Consider the following 18430-nt stretch of genomic DNA (forward strand, 5'->3'; position numbering starts at 1 on the left):
AAGAAAACATTGGCACACACAGAGTGGAATTTGAATTGTTTATTTTCCCCAACAATTGCAATCTGTAAGCTTAAAGGCCCAAAGGGTTGGATTTCTGAAATAATGCCATGGGCCTCCGGTTGTGACCTGACAGAAGATGGTCCGATGAACTAGAAATCACCCAAGATATTTGAACTAATTCATTAAACACTGTTCAACCAATGCACTTAACCTTGGCACATGAGAAGATGCCTGTTTTACAGCTGGGGTTTATTTTTTAACCCCTAAGGTATGAGCAATATCTACAACAGCCAAGGGCCACCTGCTAGGACTGGACTACATCCCTAGCCACTAGACATGCATATTATTATTATTTGGGGGGAGGGGTCAGAATTAGGGCAGACTAAACCCGTCTTCTTTCCCCAGCCCCTCCGCCACACACAATCGGTGTTTTGTGGGGTCAAGAAACGTCTCTTTCCCACAGACGTCTCTCCCAAAGCTTCCGGGTCTCTGGTTTCAACTTTTGAGCTTCTTCTTCAAGGGACCTGCTTGTCTCTTTGCCCTTTTGGTGCCTGTTTGCAAATCCACCTCCATGGGATCCCCTCTCTCTCCCTCCGCGACACTTTTATCCACCGATGGCTCTGCCACCTTTCGGTCGCGGCTCCTTCCCTTGGCTGCTGGATTTTTCTCCGGGAAAAGCCCAGGCGGGTACAAGTCGCTCATGCTGTCGTCCGTTCCGCTGCTCTCGCTGCTGGACGGATGCTCCCAGGATCCCTTCCGATCGGACTGCCGGTGGATCCCTGCCGGTGGATCATCCCGGGGACGGGGCTTCCGGAGCAAGCACGCGGGGACGTACTTCGTGCCCTCCTTCTCGCATTCTTCATACCTTCTCAGCGCCTTCTGATAGCGCCGGCCTTGCACGTGGCGGAGGACGTGCGCCGGGATCCTGTTGATGTGGCGTAGGGTGAGCTTGCAGAAGAGCTGCGCGGGGTTTTTAGTGCTGGGCACGATGTGCGGCCCATACTCGCCGTAGTCCAGCGCCCCGGCCGCCTGGACCAGCCGCGAGTACTTCTTGCCATTCGTGTAGGCCTGGAGCTCCGGCAACCGGCAGGGCAACTCGTGGCCGGTCAGGGCGCAGCGGACTTTGTCCCCCGCAGGCAGGAGGCGCAGCGCAGGATGCTCCCGCAAGAAGCTCCGCACCGCGTCTGCCGGACCATCGCGCGCCGCCTCGCACATGGCCGCTGTGGGTGGGGCTACGGTGGCCGCGAGGGAAATAAGGAGCGGCAACAGCCAATCAGGTCCGCCCTGGCTGCCGCTCCTAGAGACGTGGGAAACGATCGCAGACCTGGCACTCATAAACAGTTCCGGCTCCCTGCCCTCACCTCCCCCATATGCGGGGCGAAAAGCGAGGTGAAGAGCTGGTTTCTTAATAATGATGATGACGATAACAATAATAATGGTGGTGATGATGTTTGGGTGAAGACTCCATACAGGAATCTTGGAGAAAGATTATAGGCGTATAGGCGGCGAAGGGGTTCCCTGTGTGTTTTGTTTATTGTTATTGATTAAATTTGTATGCTGCCCTATAGGTACTGTACCTGCAGGTCTCAGGGTAATTCACAATCTAAAATCACAATATAAAAACAAAAAATACATAATATAAATAATAATAATAATAATAATCCAATAACCCACCCACCCCATTTTGTGGCAGAAGCACCTCCTCAACCCTTTGTGTTTTAACTTTTTGCCTGGGTGGGATGTTCTAATTTTATTTTTTTTTAAAGAAATTTCTTCTAGATTTTTTTTTAATGCTGGTTTTTATATATGTGTGTTTTTGCTTAAAATATTTAAGTCTCTTTGAACTGCTGGGTCAAAAAACGGCTAATAATTTTAATAAGTAATAAGAGGGACTGATAGTTAAACCCCTCTAAAAAATCATAGATCTGTGAGAATGATAGAGATCACCCAACAAGCACCATTAACAAACAACAGGTTCCCAATATTCTTTAAACCAGGGGTCAGCAAACTTTTCCAGCAGTTTGTGCTCAGACCTTGTGGGGACCGGACTATATTGGGGTGGGGGTGAACGAATTCCTATGCCCCACAAATAACCCAGAGATGCATTTTAAATTAAAGGACATATTCTACTCATGTAAAAACACAGATTCCCAGACCATCCGATGGCTGGATTGAGAAGGCGATTGGACTGCATCCGACCCCCAGGCCTTAGGTTGCCTACCCCTGCTTTAAACAGTCCCGTGACTAAAAATGAAAGTAGCAACCCACCGCCGTTATGTTGCCCAATTGAGCATTTGAAGAGCATTTGCTTCCTTTCAATCCGGTATTCAGCGTAGCAGACAGGTAAATGTGTGACTCTGGTGTATCAAAATACACTGCCTACGACGCACGTGCTTTAAAATGGGTCTGGGACTCAGTGAAATAAAATTCCTAATTGGCTGAATATCAGAAATCAAAGGCTTTGTTTCCAGAAATGTGAGGCATGGATAACAGTAGTAAATAATATTCAATGATTTCCCGGGGCTGGAAATGTCTTCCTATATACATAAAAACGTAAGGCTGTCGTTACACTTCAGTTCATGTGACTACTTCTCAGGGGACAAGCTATCTCCAACATACAACAGCATGGCAGGCAGCTGAACGAACAAGCAGCGCAGATGGCAGGCAGCTGTTTAAAGGAGAGTGAGAGGTGTGCTATGTTGAACACAGCTGCAGCCACCTTTAACAGCCAGGGAGGTGCTTCAGAGATCCATAGAATCCTATATAATAATATGCAAGTGTTTCTGCGTCCAGTCCCTGTGTCCGCACTACTGCGCATGTGCCCCACGGACACAGGGATTGGACGCAGAGACTGGACACACACACACCCCCACCTACCGTTTCCCTGCGGCCGCCAACCGCCGCTCCTGGCCGGACTGAGCGTTGGTGGCGGGGGGGGGGGAGCGCGCGCAAGCGCTTCTCCAAACCCCGGGATGTCTCCTTCCTGTCGGCGGCTGGGGGAGAGGAAGGAAGGAGGAGAAAGGGCTGCTTTCCCCTCCTTCGTTCCTGCCCCCCTGCCGCCGACAGGAAGGACAGGTCCCGGGGTTCGGAGAAGCGCTGCGCTAGCGCTTCTCTGAACCCCGGGATGTTCTAGCGCCCGTTTACTTAACGGGCTGAATTACACTAGTTGCATATAAAATTGTAGAGCTGGAAGGGACCCCATGAGTCATCTAGTCCAACCCCCCTGCATTGCAGGAATCTCAACTAAATCCATGACAGATGGCCATCCAACCTCTGCTTTAAAAACTTCAAGGAAGTCCACCACCTCCCAAGGTAGACTGTTCCCCTGTCAAACAACGCTTACTGTCAGGGAGTTCTTCCTGATGTTAGCCAGAATCTCCTTTCTTGTAACTTGAAGCCATTGCTTCAGATTTTACCCTCCGAATGCAGGAGAAAACAAACTTGTTCCCTCTTCCATGTGAGAGCCCTTGAGGTATTTGAAGATGGCTATCATATTTCCTCTCAGTCTCGTCTTATCCAATCTAAACATACCCAACTTCCTCAACTGTTCTTAATTAAGGCTTGATTTCCACCTAGAGCTCCTGAAGGAGTTTTAAACTCCAAAACCCATAGAGCAAGCTACAATGAAGAATTTTGCTTCAATGAACACCAGAGCTTGCCCCCCCCTTCCCACTTTTTTTTTGTCCTGTCGTTTTAAGGTGTTCTGCCCCAGCCCCCATTCTGCTGCATACTCAAATCTTAGAGGGGCAAAACAAGATGTAATATGCATCCCTTTTAAAACAAGATATTTTTATTTTTAATTTCCAGATTTCCTTAGTTTCAGAAGCTGCAGTCTTTGCCTATACAGTGGTACCTCGGGTTACAAACGCTTCGGGTTACAAACGCTTCAGCTTACAGACTCTGCTAACCCGGAAGTAGTACCTCGGATTGAGAACTTTACCTCAGGATGAGAACGGAAATCGCGCACCGGCAGCAAAATGGTACCTCAGGTTAAGAACAGTTTCAGGTTAAGAACGGACCTCCAGAACGAATTAAGTTCTTAACCCGAGGTACCACTGTAGATACCAGGCTACTTTGTAACTGAACCAGCAGACATTCAAACTGAGGCACTTTTGCACCAAGGCCACCTTCACACAATCCATTTATAACGCACTTTCAAAAATCATGGCTTCCCTCCAAAGACTTCTGGGAGTTGCAGTTTGCTAAGGGTGCTGAGAGTTGATAGGAGACCCCACTATTCCCCTTCCAGTGTTACTATTCCCATAGTTGTTGTTATTATTACTATTTATTAAATTTGTACATCTGGGGGGTGGAGCAAGGGTCCCCTAACAACTCTTTAACAAACTACAGCTCCCAGAATTATTTTTGGGAAGCCATGACACTTCAAAGTGGTATCATGGCGTCTTAAAATGTGTGGCGTAAACATGGCCAAGTTCCGAAACTTAACAATTATGACGTGGGGTGGAAATGGGCTGGTAGAACTTTTGGGGGGTTTGAGGAAGGGCGAAACCAAGGATGGGGGGGGGGCTGCTGTGAGCACTCTAAATGTTGCTGAACTACAATTCGGCTAAGGGGAGTTCAAATGGATAAGCGGCCTGAGGGGATGTGGCCGGTTTATAAGAAACAGCTTCTACCCCAATACAAGAGTTTGTATTTCATTGACACAATGACCCTCTAGGTCTGTGTTGGACTCCAACTCCCCGGCCGGCATGGTCAGTGGTGAGGGAGAAAGGGCGTTATAGCCCGGCAAAAATAATTTGGGGGGGGGGAGGGAATCTGGAGGTCCACAGGTTCCCTACCCCTGCTGTTATGTGACTTCTTTCTTGGACGCCTCTTCTTTTAGAACGGTTGTTGAGCTGGAGTTTCCCTGCAACTGGGGCTGCCCCAGAGAATCTCCCCCATGTGGGTTTCTTCCTGTTTAATGAGCTGGGCTGGAGCTGGAAAGCTTTCCGAAAGCGGCTTCTCGCCTGTGTGGGTCAGTTTGTGCCGCCGGAAGGACGTCCCGTCTCTGTAGCACCTCCCGCAGTCCGAGCACTGATAGGGCTTCTCCCCCGTGTGGATCCTCCGATGCCTCCGCAAGGATGTCCGGGTGCCGAAGCATTTCGCGCACTCGGCGCATTCGTAGGGCTTCTCCCCCGTGTGCGTCTGCCAGTGGATCACCAGGTTGGTCCTCTGGCTGAAGCTGCGCCCGCACTCCGAGCACCCAAAGGCCTTCCCGGCTCCAGCACGTTTCAGGGCGCACTTGGCGAGCGAGCCTTCGCTGCACCCTCGGCCCTCACGCCCCTCTCTTGCGCACACCGATGATTCCTGCGTGGCCGCTTCCCCTTCGTGAGGGGAGCCTCTCTGGTCCTGCTGTTGCTGCTCACGCCGTTCCCTCACGTGTGTTATGCCGTGCCTGAAAAGGTACTGCGCCTTGCTGAAGCCTTGCGCGCAGACCGAGCACGTATACGGCTTGTCGCTCGGGTGCCCCTCTTCATGCTTCAGGAGCTCCTCCAGGTTCTGGAAGCCCTTCCCGCAGTCTGCGCACTTGTGGGCTTTGGTGCGCATCTGGGCCGCAATGTGCCTCCTGGCGGCCGTCCAGTCACTGAAGCGGCGCCCGCACTCTGTGCACTCGTAGGGCTTCTCTCCCGTGTGGATCCTCTCGTGCCTCTTGAATGAGGTCCTGTCGCTGAAGCTCCTTCCGCACTCAGCGCACTGGAAGGGCCTCTCCCCCGTGTGGGTCCTTCGGTGGCCGCTGAGGTGCGCCTGCTGGCTGAAGCACTTCCCGCAGTCGGAGCACGCAAACGGCTTCTCTCCCGTGTGGGTCCTTTCGTGGATGATGAGCTTCCCTCGGCTGGCCAGCCTTTTCCCGCACACCAAGCATTGGTGCGTCCTCCGTCCCGGAAGACTTGCTTGGTTCGGGACAAGGAGGTCAGGATTCTGCATGAAGGCCTTCATGCTTTCGAAAGCTCCCTCGCTCTGGAAGATTCCCAGCTGGGCCAAATAATCCTCAGGCTTGCCATATCCTTCCAGGCAATTAAGGAACTGGACTTGGCTTTCATGCGAGCGGCTCCCCAGTTGCCCCTCGTCGTCTTCTGCCCATGCGCTACCGAGCGCATCTTCTGGCTCAGCTCTTCTCAACAAAGCATCACCGCACAGTTCCACATCTCTAGAACTTTCCGGGCCATTCGTCTGCTTCTCACACCCCTTCTCAACCCCTGCTGGAAGAAGCAGAGAATTGTGACATAAGATTTTTGTTGGTTTTTTAAAATCTTCTGTCTGGTTTTTTTTTAATGCTGCCTGGTGTTTTGTTTAATTCTGCTGATAGCTTAGCATATTGTGGGGTGTGTGTGTGTGTGTGTGTGGTTTTAGTGTGGGATTTGGACTTTCTGTAAGCTACTTTGGGAACCTATTAAAGGGCAGCGTGTAAATCAAAGAAGAGTGAATCTAAATAAATACCCAAAGAACTCCTTCCTCTTGATCTCTCCTCTCTTTCAGCAGCTCCCTGGACAAATATATCACTTTCTTCTTCCTCTTCATCCAGCCAGGAGACGAATTCGGGTTTGAGAAGCCAAAGTCCTTCAGAGGAAACAAAACAAAAAACCACCAAAACAACCTTTTTAATTTTTGTGACTTCTCGAAAAGGGCTCCACTCCACCTTACTGGCGCTCTTCAGACACCAGAAAAGTGGCTAGACTCTTCCACAGGAAAGCTATCTCAGGATTGTCTTCACTGAATGGCAACAGCTTTCCAGGGAATCAGGCAAGGAGCCTTTCCTAATCCCGCCTGGAGGTGCTAGCGATTGAACCTGAGATTTTCTGCTCGGCCACAGAACTGCAACTCTTCCCCACTTTGCCATGTCCGCCCTCAAATGTGGAGCTGCCCCCGGCCGCGTTCCCCTATACAATTAAATAATTCTTATACCCCTTCAGCAGCCACAGCTTCCGCACCCAAAACATCCTGGGGACTGTAGTTGGTTAAGGGTGCTGAGAGCTGACAGCAGACCCCTGTTCTCACAAAGTGACAATTCCCAGACTGGTTTAACAATCAATCCCTCTTCCCAGGGAATTATGGGACTTTTACCTCTGCAAAGGGAATAGGGGCCTCCTAATAACTCTTAGCACCCTTAATAAACTACAGCTCCCAGAATTCTTTGGGGGCAGCCATGACTGTTTAAAGTGCTATCATAGAGCTGTAAATATGAAAGTGCCATCTGTGGGGTCAGGTGGATTATGAATATCCTGCCCCCAGCAGGGAAGGTGTTGAAATTCAGCTGCCAAAACACACCTTGAGATGAACCAAACCAATAACCAGTACCCACATTCTGTGCTTTTTGAACAACGTCCTTACCCAAGGAGACCACGTTCCCATAATTATCCAGCATAACTTCCCTGTACAGGGCTTTTTGGCCGGCATCCAGAAGACTCCACTCGGCGCTGGAGAAATACACGGCCACCTCTTCAAAAGTCACCTGCTCCTGAAAGAGGAAAGAGCACCGTCAACTTCTCAGCAGCGTGATTTCTCATTTGCTCACAGGGTTGCTATCTAGAGAGGGCTGTGCCACCGTTTCCAGGGAGCGTAGGAAAAGCATGGGATGTGGAGCTGAGCAAAGAATGCAGCTTCCACGCTTGTTTAAGGTTCTAGTCCTCATGGGTGTAAAGATCTGCTAGAAAGCAGGCGGAGCTACAGTTCCCAGAGTTCCCCGTGAAGAAGGGTTGCATGTTAAACCGCTCGGGGAATTGTAGCTCTGTGATGGGGATAGGGGCCCCCTAATAATAATAAATCTTATTTTTTAAGTAATACTTTTTATTAGTTTTCAATTACAATCCAATAATAGCCTCATTATAACAATGCCAATTTATAATACAATTACTAATACCAATCGTTCAAATACCGAATTATATAATTTAGATAAGGTGGTTCCCCGTGTGCTAGAATTGATGGTGGATGCGTTTCTTGATTTCGGCGTTCCAGAATCTTATTAATTTCAATTACATTCCTGTCATAATAATAATCCCATTATACAACAACTGCAATATTAACAACTTCTATTCATGTTGACACATTAAATGATTTATAAAACTACAAGTGAGGCACTCAAACTACAGTCATACCTCATGTTACGTCTGCTGCGGGTTATGTCTTTTCAGTTTACGGAGGCGCCGAGCCTGGAAGTCCCAGAACAGGTTACTTCCAGGTTCAGCATGCGCACATGCGCAGAATTGTGTCATGTGTGTGCGCAGACGCGGTGCTTCAGGATGCAGCCTTTTCATGTTCCGAACGGGCCTCTAGAACGGATCCTGTTCGCATCCAGAGGTACCACTGTATAACTTTATTCTTCCTGTGTTTGGCAATTATTCTTTCCGTGGTGTTTCTTCCTGTCCTTGCAAGATGTTATCAGTATGTCTATCTTTTCCCAGTTGTTGCTGTTCTCCATCATGCCTGAGCTGATATCCCATTGTTGTTCCAGAAATTTCTCCCATGCTCTGTCCTGTGCTTCGTTGTTTTGCAACTTTAACAACAGCTGCAAAAGTCACTCTGTCCCAATAAATAACCTGTTTTCGCCATTTTTCCTCTCACCCTGGGAAGAAGAGCAGCCTGTCAAACTGCAGATGACTCAGTAATGAATCTTATCAGTTCCTTGGCAAGTTGACAGACTCCTTTCATCCTACCATCCCAGATTCCTGGGAAGTGGATTTTTGTTTTTGTGTTTTTTTAGGATGCCCAGAATTGCCCCCTAAGAATTCTGGGCATCCTAAAAAACAACAACCCACTTTCCATGATTCTTTGGGAGAATTCATGACCATCTAAAGTGATGTCACAGAGCTTCAGAGGTATGGCTCAAATGTCATTTAAGAATGCTCATTCCTCTATGGGCTGTTTTGAGATTTTCTCCTGTCAAGATTTTCCGGACCCCCCCATAAAACCTTTTTGTACTTCTGCGGATAGACTGGGGTTCCCTAAGCCTGTTGGTCCCTCCCACTCATGGGTGGTGCTGTTTTGGCTACTTAAGGAACAGCACCCACTGCCCGAACATCGAGAGGAAAAAGGAACGGCGCAACAGTGGTCAGCAAGCACCCATCCTGCACCTACCTTCTCAACCCCTTCGGATCACTTGCAGCAAACCCTTCTTACCTTTTCTTCTTCTTGCTCCTCACTGCTTCTTTCCCTTGGGAGGAAATTGTCGGCCGAGGCCACCGCTCGCGAACCACCCTCTGGCCCAATCGCCCTGACCCAGCTCTGCATTTCTGGGGGCAAGGCCCTCAGGAACTCTTCCAGGGCCACCAGGTCCAAAATCTGCTCCTTGCCGTGTCTCTCCGGCTTCAGCCACCGGCAGCACAGCTCCCAGAGCTGCCGGCAAACCTGCCGCGGCCACTCGGCTTCGTGGTGACTAAATGGCCGGATATATTGATGCCAAGAGTTGGAGACGCTGCTGGTCCCCCTCAGGGTATCTTCCCCACCTCTTCTCTCAAGGCCCCACATGCTCCCGGCTTGAAGAATGCAAGGACCCGCAGCCCTGCCGGCAAGGTAGCTGGCCTGCTCCTCCTCCGCCATTTTCGTCCCCGCCTTCGGATCCGCCGGCAACTGGAAGCTTGGGGTGCGGGCGCTGCCTTGCTCAGTGGCCATTTTGTGTCTCAGGCCAAGCCGGGCATCTGCGACCGGGGTGACCATTAGTCCAACGCTGACTATTAGAAGGGTGGTTGGGCACCTCAAAGCAACACACACCGCAGGCCAAAGAGGCCCAAATTTGTTCCCAGTAAGCTTCTCCCTAAGGGAAGGAGTAAGCACCATTAAAAAGGTTATGAGAGACTCTAGAGGCGAGGAGAGAGAAATGTCAGTGCAAAAGACCAGTAGTTGCAAAACCACCAGAGTTCATGGTGTTAACATATTACTTGACTTTATTTTTTTAATATAAATATATATATATTAAATTTTCTGTTTAGCAATTTAAAATACACATTTTAAGATCCGTATAATATCAATGACTTCCCTTCTTCTCTTTCAATGGTTCATTTTACATATAAATCCCTATATAAACTAAACCATCCTGTATTCCATTATTACATCCATCTAAACATATTTACACTGTTGAATTTATCTTAATGCTGCCAACATTCTCAGGTATACACAATTCTTTCCCCATATATTCAGTAAACGTTTCCTAATCTTTTAGCTTTTGTGGGCTGCAGTCCACTCCCTCTGGTGCGTGAAGTGCCATTTTGTCTATATTATTATTATTATTATTATTATTATTATTATTATTATTATTATTATTATTATTCCTGTTACATCCTTGGCTACCCCCCCTGCACTCCCCCAGCTTTGGGGTCGCAGCATATTAAAGCCCTATACTGAGCCTGGATGAAAACGGGGCTGGCTAATCCCTCCCCTAAAACTCGTTTATTTTTATTTTTTGCAAACACACAGCCCTTTTCTTCCAACCACATCCCGCTCCTCTTTCATTAGAACTATTGCTTTTGTTAATCGCCTTCCAAAGCCACGATTTGCACGTGAGATAATCAAAACATGGGAAAAACAATAAGAATATATATATACAGTATTTAGAAGTCCCTCCAGCCCCAGATCTTTCGCTCTGTCTCGTCTCCCTGGACTTTCCCCAGGAGCTTTGTTTGAAATCCCTCCCTCTGCAATTGCAACACGCCTTGCACTCACCAAAGGATCTTCTTGCAAAAGGTGGAGGGGGGCACGCAGGAGGCATCAACGGGGCAACGTGTCCCCCACCCCTCTTGCTGGGCTGCTACTTGGGCAAAGGACCCTACCGCCGGTGCCCCCCAACCCCACGCCCCCTATGGCCGGCAGGATAGGAAGTGATGTCCTCGGTTCCTCTCCCTCCTCTTCCTCCTAATGCATCCAGGCTGTTCTGGGAAACAGGAATCTGTCGCCTTAACCCTGAGAAAGTCATTTCCACGCACCCAATTCCCCCCCCCCCACCAAAAAACCCAACCCTGCTGGATAGGACCCAAAAGGCTCACCTCTCCTTAAAAAGCCCAGCCTCCTGCTCTGACAGTGGCCAGCTAGAAGACTGCAAGCACAAGAGCCGGCTCCTTTTTCTGTTGCAAGTATTAAGAGATAGACTGCCTCTGGCACTGGAGGCTCCATTTAGCCCTTGGGGGTCGCTAGCTGTTGTAAAATCATGACAAACGACATCTCTGGGCAGCTCTTGGTCGAATTCAGAGCTGTGGCGTTGTGGTTAAACCACTGAGCCTAGGGCTTGCTGATCAGAAGGTCGGCGGTTCGAATCCCTGTGACGGGGTGAGCTCCCGTTGCTTGGTCCCAGCTCCTGCCAACCTAGCAGTTCGAAAGCACATCAAAATGCAAGTAGATAAATAGGAACCGCAACAGCGGGAAGGTAAACGGTGTTTCCATGTGCTGCTCTGGTTTGCCAGAAGCGGCTTTGTCATGCTGGCCACATGACACGCCGGCTCCCTCGGCCAATAATGCGAGATGAGCGCGCAACCCCAGAGTCGGTCACGACTGGACCTAATGGTCAGGGGTCCCTTTACCTTTACCTTTACATTTTCATAGAATAATAGAGTTGGAAGAGACCACAAGGGCCATCCAGTCCAACCCCCTACCAAGCAGGAAACACCATCAAAGCATTCCTGACAGATGGCTGTCAAGCCTCTGCTTAAAGACCTCCAAAGAAGGAGACTCCACCACACTCCTTGGCAGCAAATTCCACTGTTGAACAGCTCCTACTGTCAGTAAGTTCTTCCTAATTTTTAGGTGGAATCTTCTTTCTTGTAGCTTGAATCCATTGCTCCGTGTCCGCTTCTCTGGATCAGCGGATAACAACCTTTCTCCCTCCTCTATATGACATCCTTTAATATATTTGAACATGGCTATCATATCACCCCTTAACCTTCTCTTCTCCAGGCTAAACATACCCAGCTCCCTAAGCCGTTCCTCATAAGGCCTTTGACCATTTTGGTTGCCCTCTTCTGGACACGTTCCAGCTTGTCAGTATCCTCCTTGAACTGTGGTGCCCAGAGCTGGACACAGTACTTATGTTCTTATTTTTTATTATATTGACATTTTAATAATTTTCGTGCAAAGAATGTGCAATGGGGGGGGGCGTTGGAGGAGGAGGAGGAAGAAGATAAGGAGATGAACAACTATATCTGAAGGCAGCCCTGTATAGAGAAGTTTTTTTTAATGTGTAATATGCAGTGTTTTACAGTGGTACCCTGGTTTCCATATGTCTTGGTTTGCATACATTTTGGGTTACAAACACGTCAAACCCAGAAGTGTGTGTCCCGGTTTGCCACTTTTTTTTTTTTATTACAACCCATTTTTTGGGGATTACGAACAATTTTTTTTTTTTAGGCCCCATTGGCAAAAGCGCGCCTTGGGTTACAACCTGTTTTGGTTTACACACGGACCTCCGGAGCAGATTATGGTTGTAAAACAAGGTACCACTGTATTATGTTTTTATATACATTGGAAGCCGCCCAGACTAGCTGGGGCAACCCAGTCTGATGGGTAGGGTACAAATAATAAAATTATTATTTATTATCTGTAAGCTGCCAGGGAAGAAGGTGGGGTATAAATAAATAAATGCATAACAACAACAACAACAACAACAACAACAACAACAACAACAACAACAACAACAACAACAACAACAACAACAACAACAACAACAAGGAGCTACCAAACAGCTGCCAAGGAGTGTGGTGGAGTCTCCTTCTTTGGAGGTCTTTAAGCAGAGGCTTGACAGGCATATGTCAAGAATGCTTTGATGGTGTTTCCTGCTTGGCAGGGGGTTGGACTGGATGGCCCTTGTGGTCTCTTCCAACTCTATGATTCTATGAACATTCTTGGCATCCATCTGTGGCTGCAGAGACCAATAGGGGAGAGAGATGTTTTGTTGCAGCTGGGGCAGAGGAAGGCGTCCAGAGATGCTGCTGCAGAAGCACTGCAATGTTTCTTCTCTCTGCACTCCTCCCAGCGGCCATTCCTCCTCTGGTCGCTGCTACGGATACACAACCTCACTGTTTGTTTCCAGTCACATCCATTCAAGAAAGCGACTGGGGTTTGTTCAATCTGGCATGTCTTTGCACCAAGAGGAAAGTGTCGCTGGTCCTTATCTGAGAGGCGTTGTTTGCAGATGGGAGCCCTACAGAGTCTCATAATAATAATAATAATAATAATAATAATAATAATAATAATAATAATAATGTCTAATGCAGGGGTGGCAGCTGGCCTGGTGCCCTCCAGGTGTTGCAACTTCAACTCCCATCAGCCCCCAGGGATGATGGGACTTGTAGTCCAGACACCTTGAGTATGCCTGCTCTTTATAAGTTCCACTGAGCCTTCTCTGTGGTGGCCCCCCAGTGATGGAATGCTCCTCCATAAAGGATCTTTTTTGGTTCCAAGTGGTTCTCCCGCATCTGAAGCTGTGGCCCAACTAGATCTGGAAGGTTCAACAATGATTACCGCAACTCTAAACACTGCACTGACTCTCTTAACAAACCACCACAGTGTTAAGAGTTTACAATGAAAAATACACTTTTTCTTTTCAAAGGTATATCATGTCCATGCCATGCTTTTCACTTTTTTTTTTAAGAACTCCTTTTTATTTGTTATAATCAGTGTTTCCTACAGGTCCATAAAAACATTTTCTCTAAAATTCTTGGATTGGGGGAAAAAACCAAACAAGCCAAATCTGATCATCGTAGAACCCCTATGCTACTTAGGAACGGGGAAAAAATCTATTAGCTATGTGAGTCAAATGTCTTTCCAATGACAAATGTCCCCATCCTAGGGCAAAGCTAATCCCAAAACGCGGAGCCACTCCTGGAAGAAGTGCTGACATAAGAGGCTGGGCAGTGGGAGAGAAGAGAAATCTAAAGCTTAAAACTCTCTGCATATATACAAATCGGCATTCATCAGTACAGTACATCGCATTCCGTACTCTCCACCCTTCAATCCCACCTCCCTCCCGCTAGAAGTGGCAAGGACCGTGTACATGCTACAGATTTATACCCTACAAACTTAAAACCTACTATAAACTTCGGCCTGTACCCCTAACCGCTACTAAGCTACGGTACTACTAGGGTTCCGTTCCCCTTGCTAAATGACATGTGTCAAAGGGGCAGTGGAATTGCGAACATCATGCCACCCCTGCTGCCGTTTGCTTAAGGACTAGTCTCTTTGACAGGGCTGCGGAAGCTGCGGCCTTCCAGGTTTTTGCTGGAATATGACTCCCGTCATCACCCCCCCCCCCCCAGTTCCATGTACTGTACTTTCCCACCAACTCGCAACAAAAGAGGGCGTTTCCTGAGTGGAGAGTTATGGGTGCTGGGGGGGAATCCAAAGGGCGCCACTGCAGCCATGGCTGCCACACTAGCAAAACCCTTCACTCAGCGGTCAGCAAAGCTTTCCACTTCTCCAGAAATCAGGCTGGAAGTTAAGCAGAGCAGAGGGAGGAGGGAAAGGGCAGTGAAGAACCACTTAGGCGCTCTAGCCATGAGGTCTGCATTAAGTTACACCGGGGGTCCCCAAACTAAGGCCCGAGGGCCAGATGCGGCCCAATCGCCTTCTAAATCCGGCCTGCGGACGGTCCAGGAATCAACATGTTTTTCATGAGTGTATAATGTGTTTTTTTTAATTTAAAATGCACCTCTGGGTTATTTGTGGGGCCTGCCTGGTGTTTTTACATGAGTAGAATGTGTCCTTTTATTTAAAATGCACCTCTGGATTATTTGTGGGGCATAGGAATTTGTTCATATTTTTTTTCAAAATATAGTCCGGGACAGTGGACCGGCCCCCTGCTGAAAAAGTTTGCTGACCCCTGAGTTACACGGTCTGGCCATACCTCGGCTTAATGTGGACTGTGAATCGCTTGCGCATCCTTTAATTCCCCCCCCCCCGGTGTGGTGTTCTCCTACAAAGGCTACGGTCCCACACTTTCTCCTCCCTAATCCCAGAGATTCCCTGCGCATTTGCTGTGGCTCTCCTATTCGGATTTTCAAAGCATGTGACTTTGCGGCTACACCGGTGACTGAGCGAGTGTTTTCCTCCCTCCTTCTCCCTCCTGCTTTGCTTAACGTCCAACCTTATGGGAGAGTTCTGTGGACCTTGAGAATGGCTTGCACTTTTCTGGCATCTTGGGTCAGTCCTGATAAAGCTATTTATTGCCTGGTTGCGGACATTAGACGCTTTCTAGGTGTTCCCACTCAGCCATTTTGGCATGTGGTTCATATTAAAAGGCAGAAAGATGCATTAAAAAAAAAGAAAGAGGTCTGGGCGTAATCAGGGTGGGTCGTAAGGCAACTACAGCCACATTCACACTTCTGCCGGATTCAAGTTACAAAAAAAGAGAGATTCCGACTAAACACCAGGAAGAACTTTTTGACAGTAAAATCTGCTTGACAGTGAAACGGTCTCCCTTGGGAGGTTGTGGCCTCTCCTTCCCTGGAGGTTTTTGAATGGCCATCTGTCATGGATGCTTTAGCTGAGATTCCTTCATTGCAGGGGGTTGAACTAGATGACCCTCAGGACCAACTCTACAATTCTACGGTTCTATAAACAGTCATGGTTTCCCCCAAAAGAATCATGGGAACTGTGGTTTGCTAAGGGTGTCGAGAGTCCTCTATTCCCATCGCAGAGTTACAATTCCCAGAATGCTTTGAGATTAAGCAGAGGGCCTTCTCGGTAGTGGTGCCCGCCCTGTGGAACCGCCCTCCCATCAGATGTCAAGGAAATAAACAACTACAGTATCTCACTTTTAGAAGACATCTGGGGGCAGCCCTGTTTAAGGAAGTTTTTAATGTTTGATGTTTTTATTGTGTTTTTAATGTTCTGTTGGGAGCTGCCCAGAGTGGCTGGGGAAACCCAGCCAGATGGGCGGAGTATAAATAAAAAAATATTATTAGTATTATTATTCCCTCTTCAGAGGGAGCCCTGGGAATTGTGGCTCTGTGAAAGGAATAGAGGTCTTGCCTAACAACTCTGAGCACCTTTAACACAGCTCCCAGAATCCTTTCGGGGAAGCCATGACTGTTTAAAGCAGTACCACAGCACATTAAATGTATGTGTGAGTGGCGTACATGTGTGCATCAAAATGTCATTCTCCTAGACAGTATGGAACTCGAGTTCGTGTGTTGCTCCCCCCCAACCACCCCTTTTCTAACACTTCCCCTCTTGGTGGGTGCTCTGATGCCGCATGAGAAGCGAGCGGTCGCTGAAGACCTTCCCGCAGTCCGAGCACCTGTAGGGCTTCTCCCCTGTGTGGATCCTCATGTGGACCCTGAGGTTTGAGTTGCCGCCGAAGCTCTTGCCGCAGTCCGCGCACGTGTAGGGCTTCTCTCGCGTGTGGGTCCTCTCGTGCACCAGGAGGCCCGAGCTCTGGCTGAAGCTCTTGCCGCAGTCCCTGCATTTGTAGGGCTTCTCCCCCGTGTGGATCCGCTGGTGCCGGATGAGGACCGGCCTCTCCCGGAAGCTCTTCCCGCAGTCCGTGCACTTGTAGGGCCTCTCGCCCGTGTGGGTCCTCCGGTGGACTATCAGGTTGGAGTTGTCGCAGAAGCTCTTGCCGCAGTCCGAGCACTGGTACGGCTTCTCGCCCGTGTGGATCCTTTCGTGGGTGATCAGGTATGCCCTCGTGCTGAAGCCCTTCCCGCAGACGGAGCACTTGTAGGGCTTCTCGCCCGTGTGGGTCCTCTCGTGGGCCTGCAGGTTGCACTTCAGCTGGAAGTCCTTCCCGCAGTGGGCGCAGGACTTCTGCCTCTCGTGACCCGGCTTCTGCGACTCGTTTGGTGCAGGGACGGTGAGCTGGGCCACATTCCCATCGAATTCCACGTACCTGCCCTGGGAATTTATAAACTTGTCCCCTTCTTTCTCGGGGTTCGCTTCCTCCTGGCTGGCAGATGCTTCGCCCCGATTGGGCCAGCCAGAGGCATTCTGCCCGCCTCTTCCTGACAACAGCCAGTGTGGTTCCCGTTTCCGGGGATTTTCTTGTATGTTCTGCTCCTGCCCACCTCCTGCTGAAATAAGGAGAGAAACTCAGTGTTATTTGCTGTTTGCCTGTTAGCTACGAAGCCATGCTCAAAGGCTTGCTATTAATGTGCAGAGCCCTGAGGAACTTGGCACCAGGTTACCTGAAGGACAATGTTCTCTGTTTAGACTTTGTTTGTGACATAGCTGCCAAGTTCTCCCTTTTTTAAAGGGAAATTCCCTTATGCTGAATAGGCTTCCTCGCGAGAAAAGGGAAAACTTGGCAGCTATGGTTTGTGAGGGCCACATTCCCTTCTGCAGAACCTTCTGAGGGCCATATGCCCTCAGGGCAGGACCAGAGGAAAACATGGGAGGAGCAATGGATGTGAATTTCATCATTGTAGGGTAGTTCCTACACACCCAGATATCCTCCTCTTAATGTAATAATTCCTGTGCCGGATTACTAAATAGAGCAGGCACTGGCCTATGGGCCCTGTGCCTTTGAGGGGCCCTGCGACAATGGATCAAAATACTATTGTGCAATAAAATTGGTTTATTAAAATGGTTGGTAAAATAAAAAATGTATTGCAAGGTCGGCCCTCAGATTTCAACTTCCCAAGGGCCTCCACAGGATTTAATTCTGCACAGTATAATTCTGAGAGGCCCCTCACAGAGCTAAAGTTCCCAGCACCCTTAACAAAATATAGTTCTCAGGATTCTTTAGGGGGGAAGCTACAACTGTTTAAAGTGACATGATTATGCTTTAAAGGTATAGTGAGGATGAGGGGGTGGGGTGGGGGTGGGGGCAGCCCTCTTGGGCCACTTCTACTGGCAATTCTATCGCTGGTATGTGCCACCCCCCCCAAAAAAAACCCCACATTAGTCCGAATATAGGCTGCACTCTCCCCCACATATCTTGCATAAAATTAATTCTTATTAATATTCAATTTATATACCACCCTTTTATCAAAGCATGCCAGGGTGATGTACAACATTAAAAACGTATCACGGAACATCAATGGCAAAATCGTAATAGAAGCATAATATAAAGCAAACTGACAGACAGCCTAATAATAAAATAGCCCTCATAATAACACTCCTCTCCCCCACACTTTTACAGGCCATAGATTATTTAATAATAATAATAATAATAATAATAATAATAATAATAATAATAATAATAATAATTTATTATTTATACCCCGCCCATGTGGCCGGGTTCCCCCAGCCACTCTGGGCTAATAGCCATAGGCCTGGGTAAAAAGGAATGTTTTTTGTCAGCACCTAAGGACATGTAATGATCCACCACAGAACACCTGAGCGAGGCCTGTAATCCCCCTCTTGTAGTTACAGAAGCCGTGATTTAAGAGATCCCATTTTAGTGGGCAGCCTAAGTTCAGGGAACAGCTTATTTACGGACTGAAATGGAATTACTGCTGATAGGGGTGCAGGCCTCCATCACTGACCTAACCTTTTACCTGGTGACAAATCA

The 18430-nt window shown here is 48.4% G+C and overlaps 2 protein-coding genes across 2 annotated transcripts in view; both read right to left on the reverse strand.

The window, feature by feature from the left end:
- Positions 1 to 18430, reverse strand: part of LOC118081299 (uncharacterized) — a 39011-nt gene that overhangs the window by 17569 nt on the left and 3012 nt on the right. The window contains exons 4-11 of the mRNA XM_060270926.1: positions 16140 to 16988; positions 13818 to 13825; positions 10654 to 10787; positions 9115 to 9748; positions 7112 to 7456; positions 6439 to 6670; positions 4843 to 6200; positions 501 to 1476 (exon numbers count right to left, since the gene is read on the reverse strand). Coding sequence (XP_060126909.1) covers positions 501 to 1476; positions 4843 to 6200; positions 6439 to 6670; positions 7112 to 7456; positions 9115 to 9748; positions 10654 to 10787; positions 13818 to 13825; positions 16140 to 16988 — 4536 coding nt within the window. The remainder of the gene's footprint in view (positions 1 to 500; positions 1477 to 4842; positions 6201 to 6438; positions 6671 to 7111; positions 7457 to 9114; positions 9749 to 10653; positions 10788 to 13817; positions 13826 to 16139; positions 16989 to 18430) is intronic.
- On the reverse strand, positions 373 to 1215 carry SURF2 (surfeit 2). The gene is given in 1 exon segment (XM_035107878.2): positions 373 to 1215. A coding segment is annotated over 1 exon segment (843 nt).

The sequence above is a fragment of the Zootoca vivipara genome, chromosome 2 (genome assembly GCF_963506605.1).
Source record: "Zootoca vivipara chromosome 2, rZooViv1.1, whole genome shotgun sequence".
In the NCBI taxonomy this organism is placed as follows: domain Eukaryota; kingdom Metazoa; phylum Chordata; class Lepidosauria; order Squamata; family Lacertidae; genus Zootoca; species Zootoca vivipara.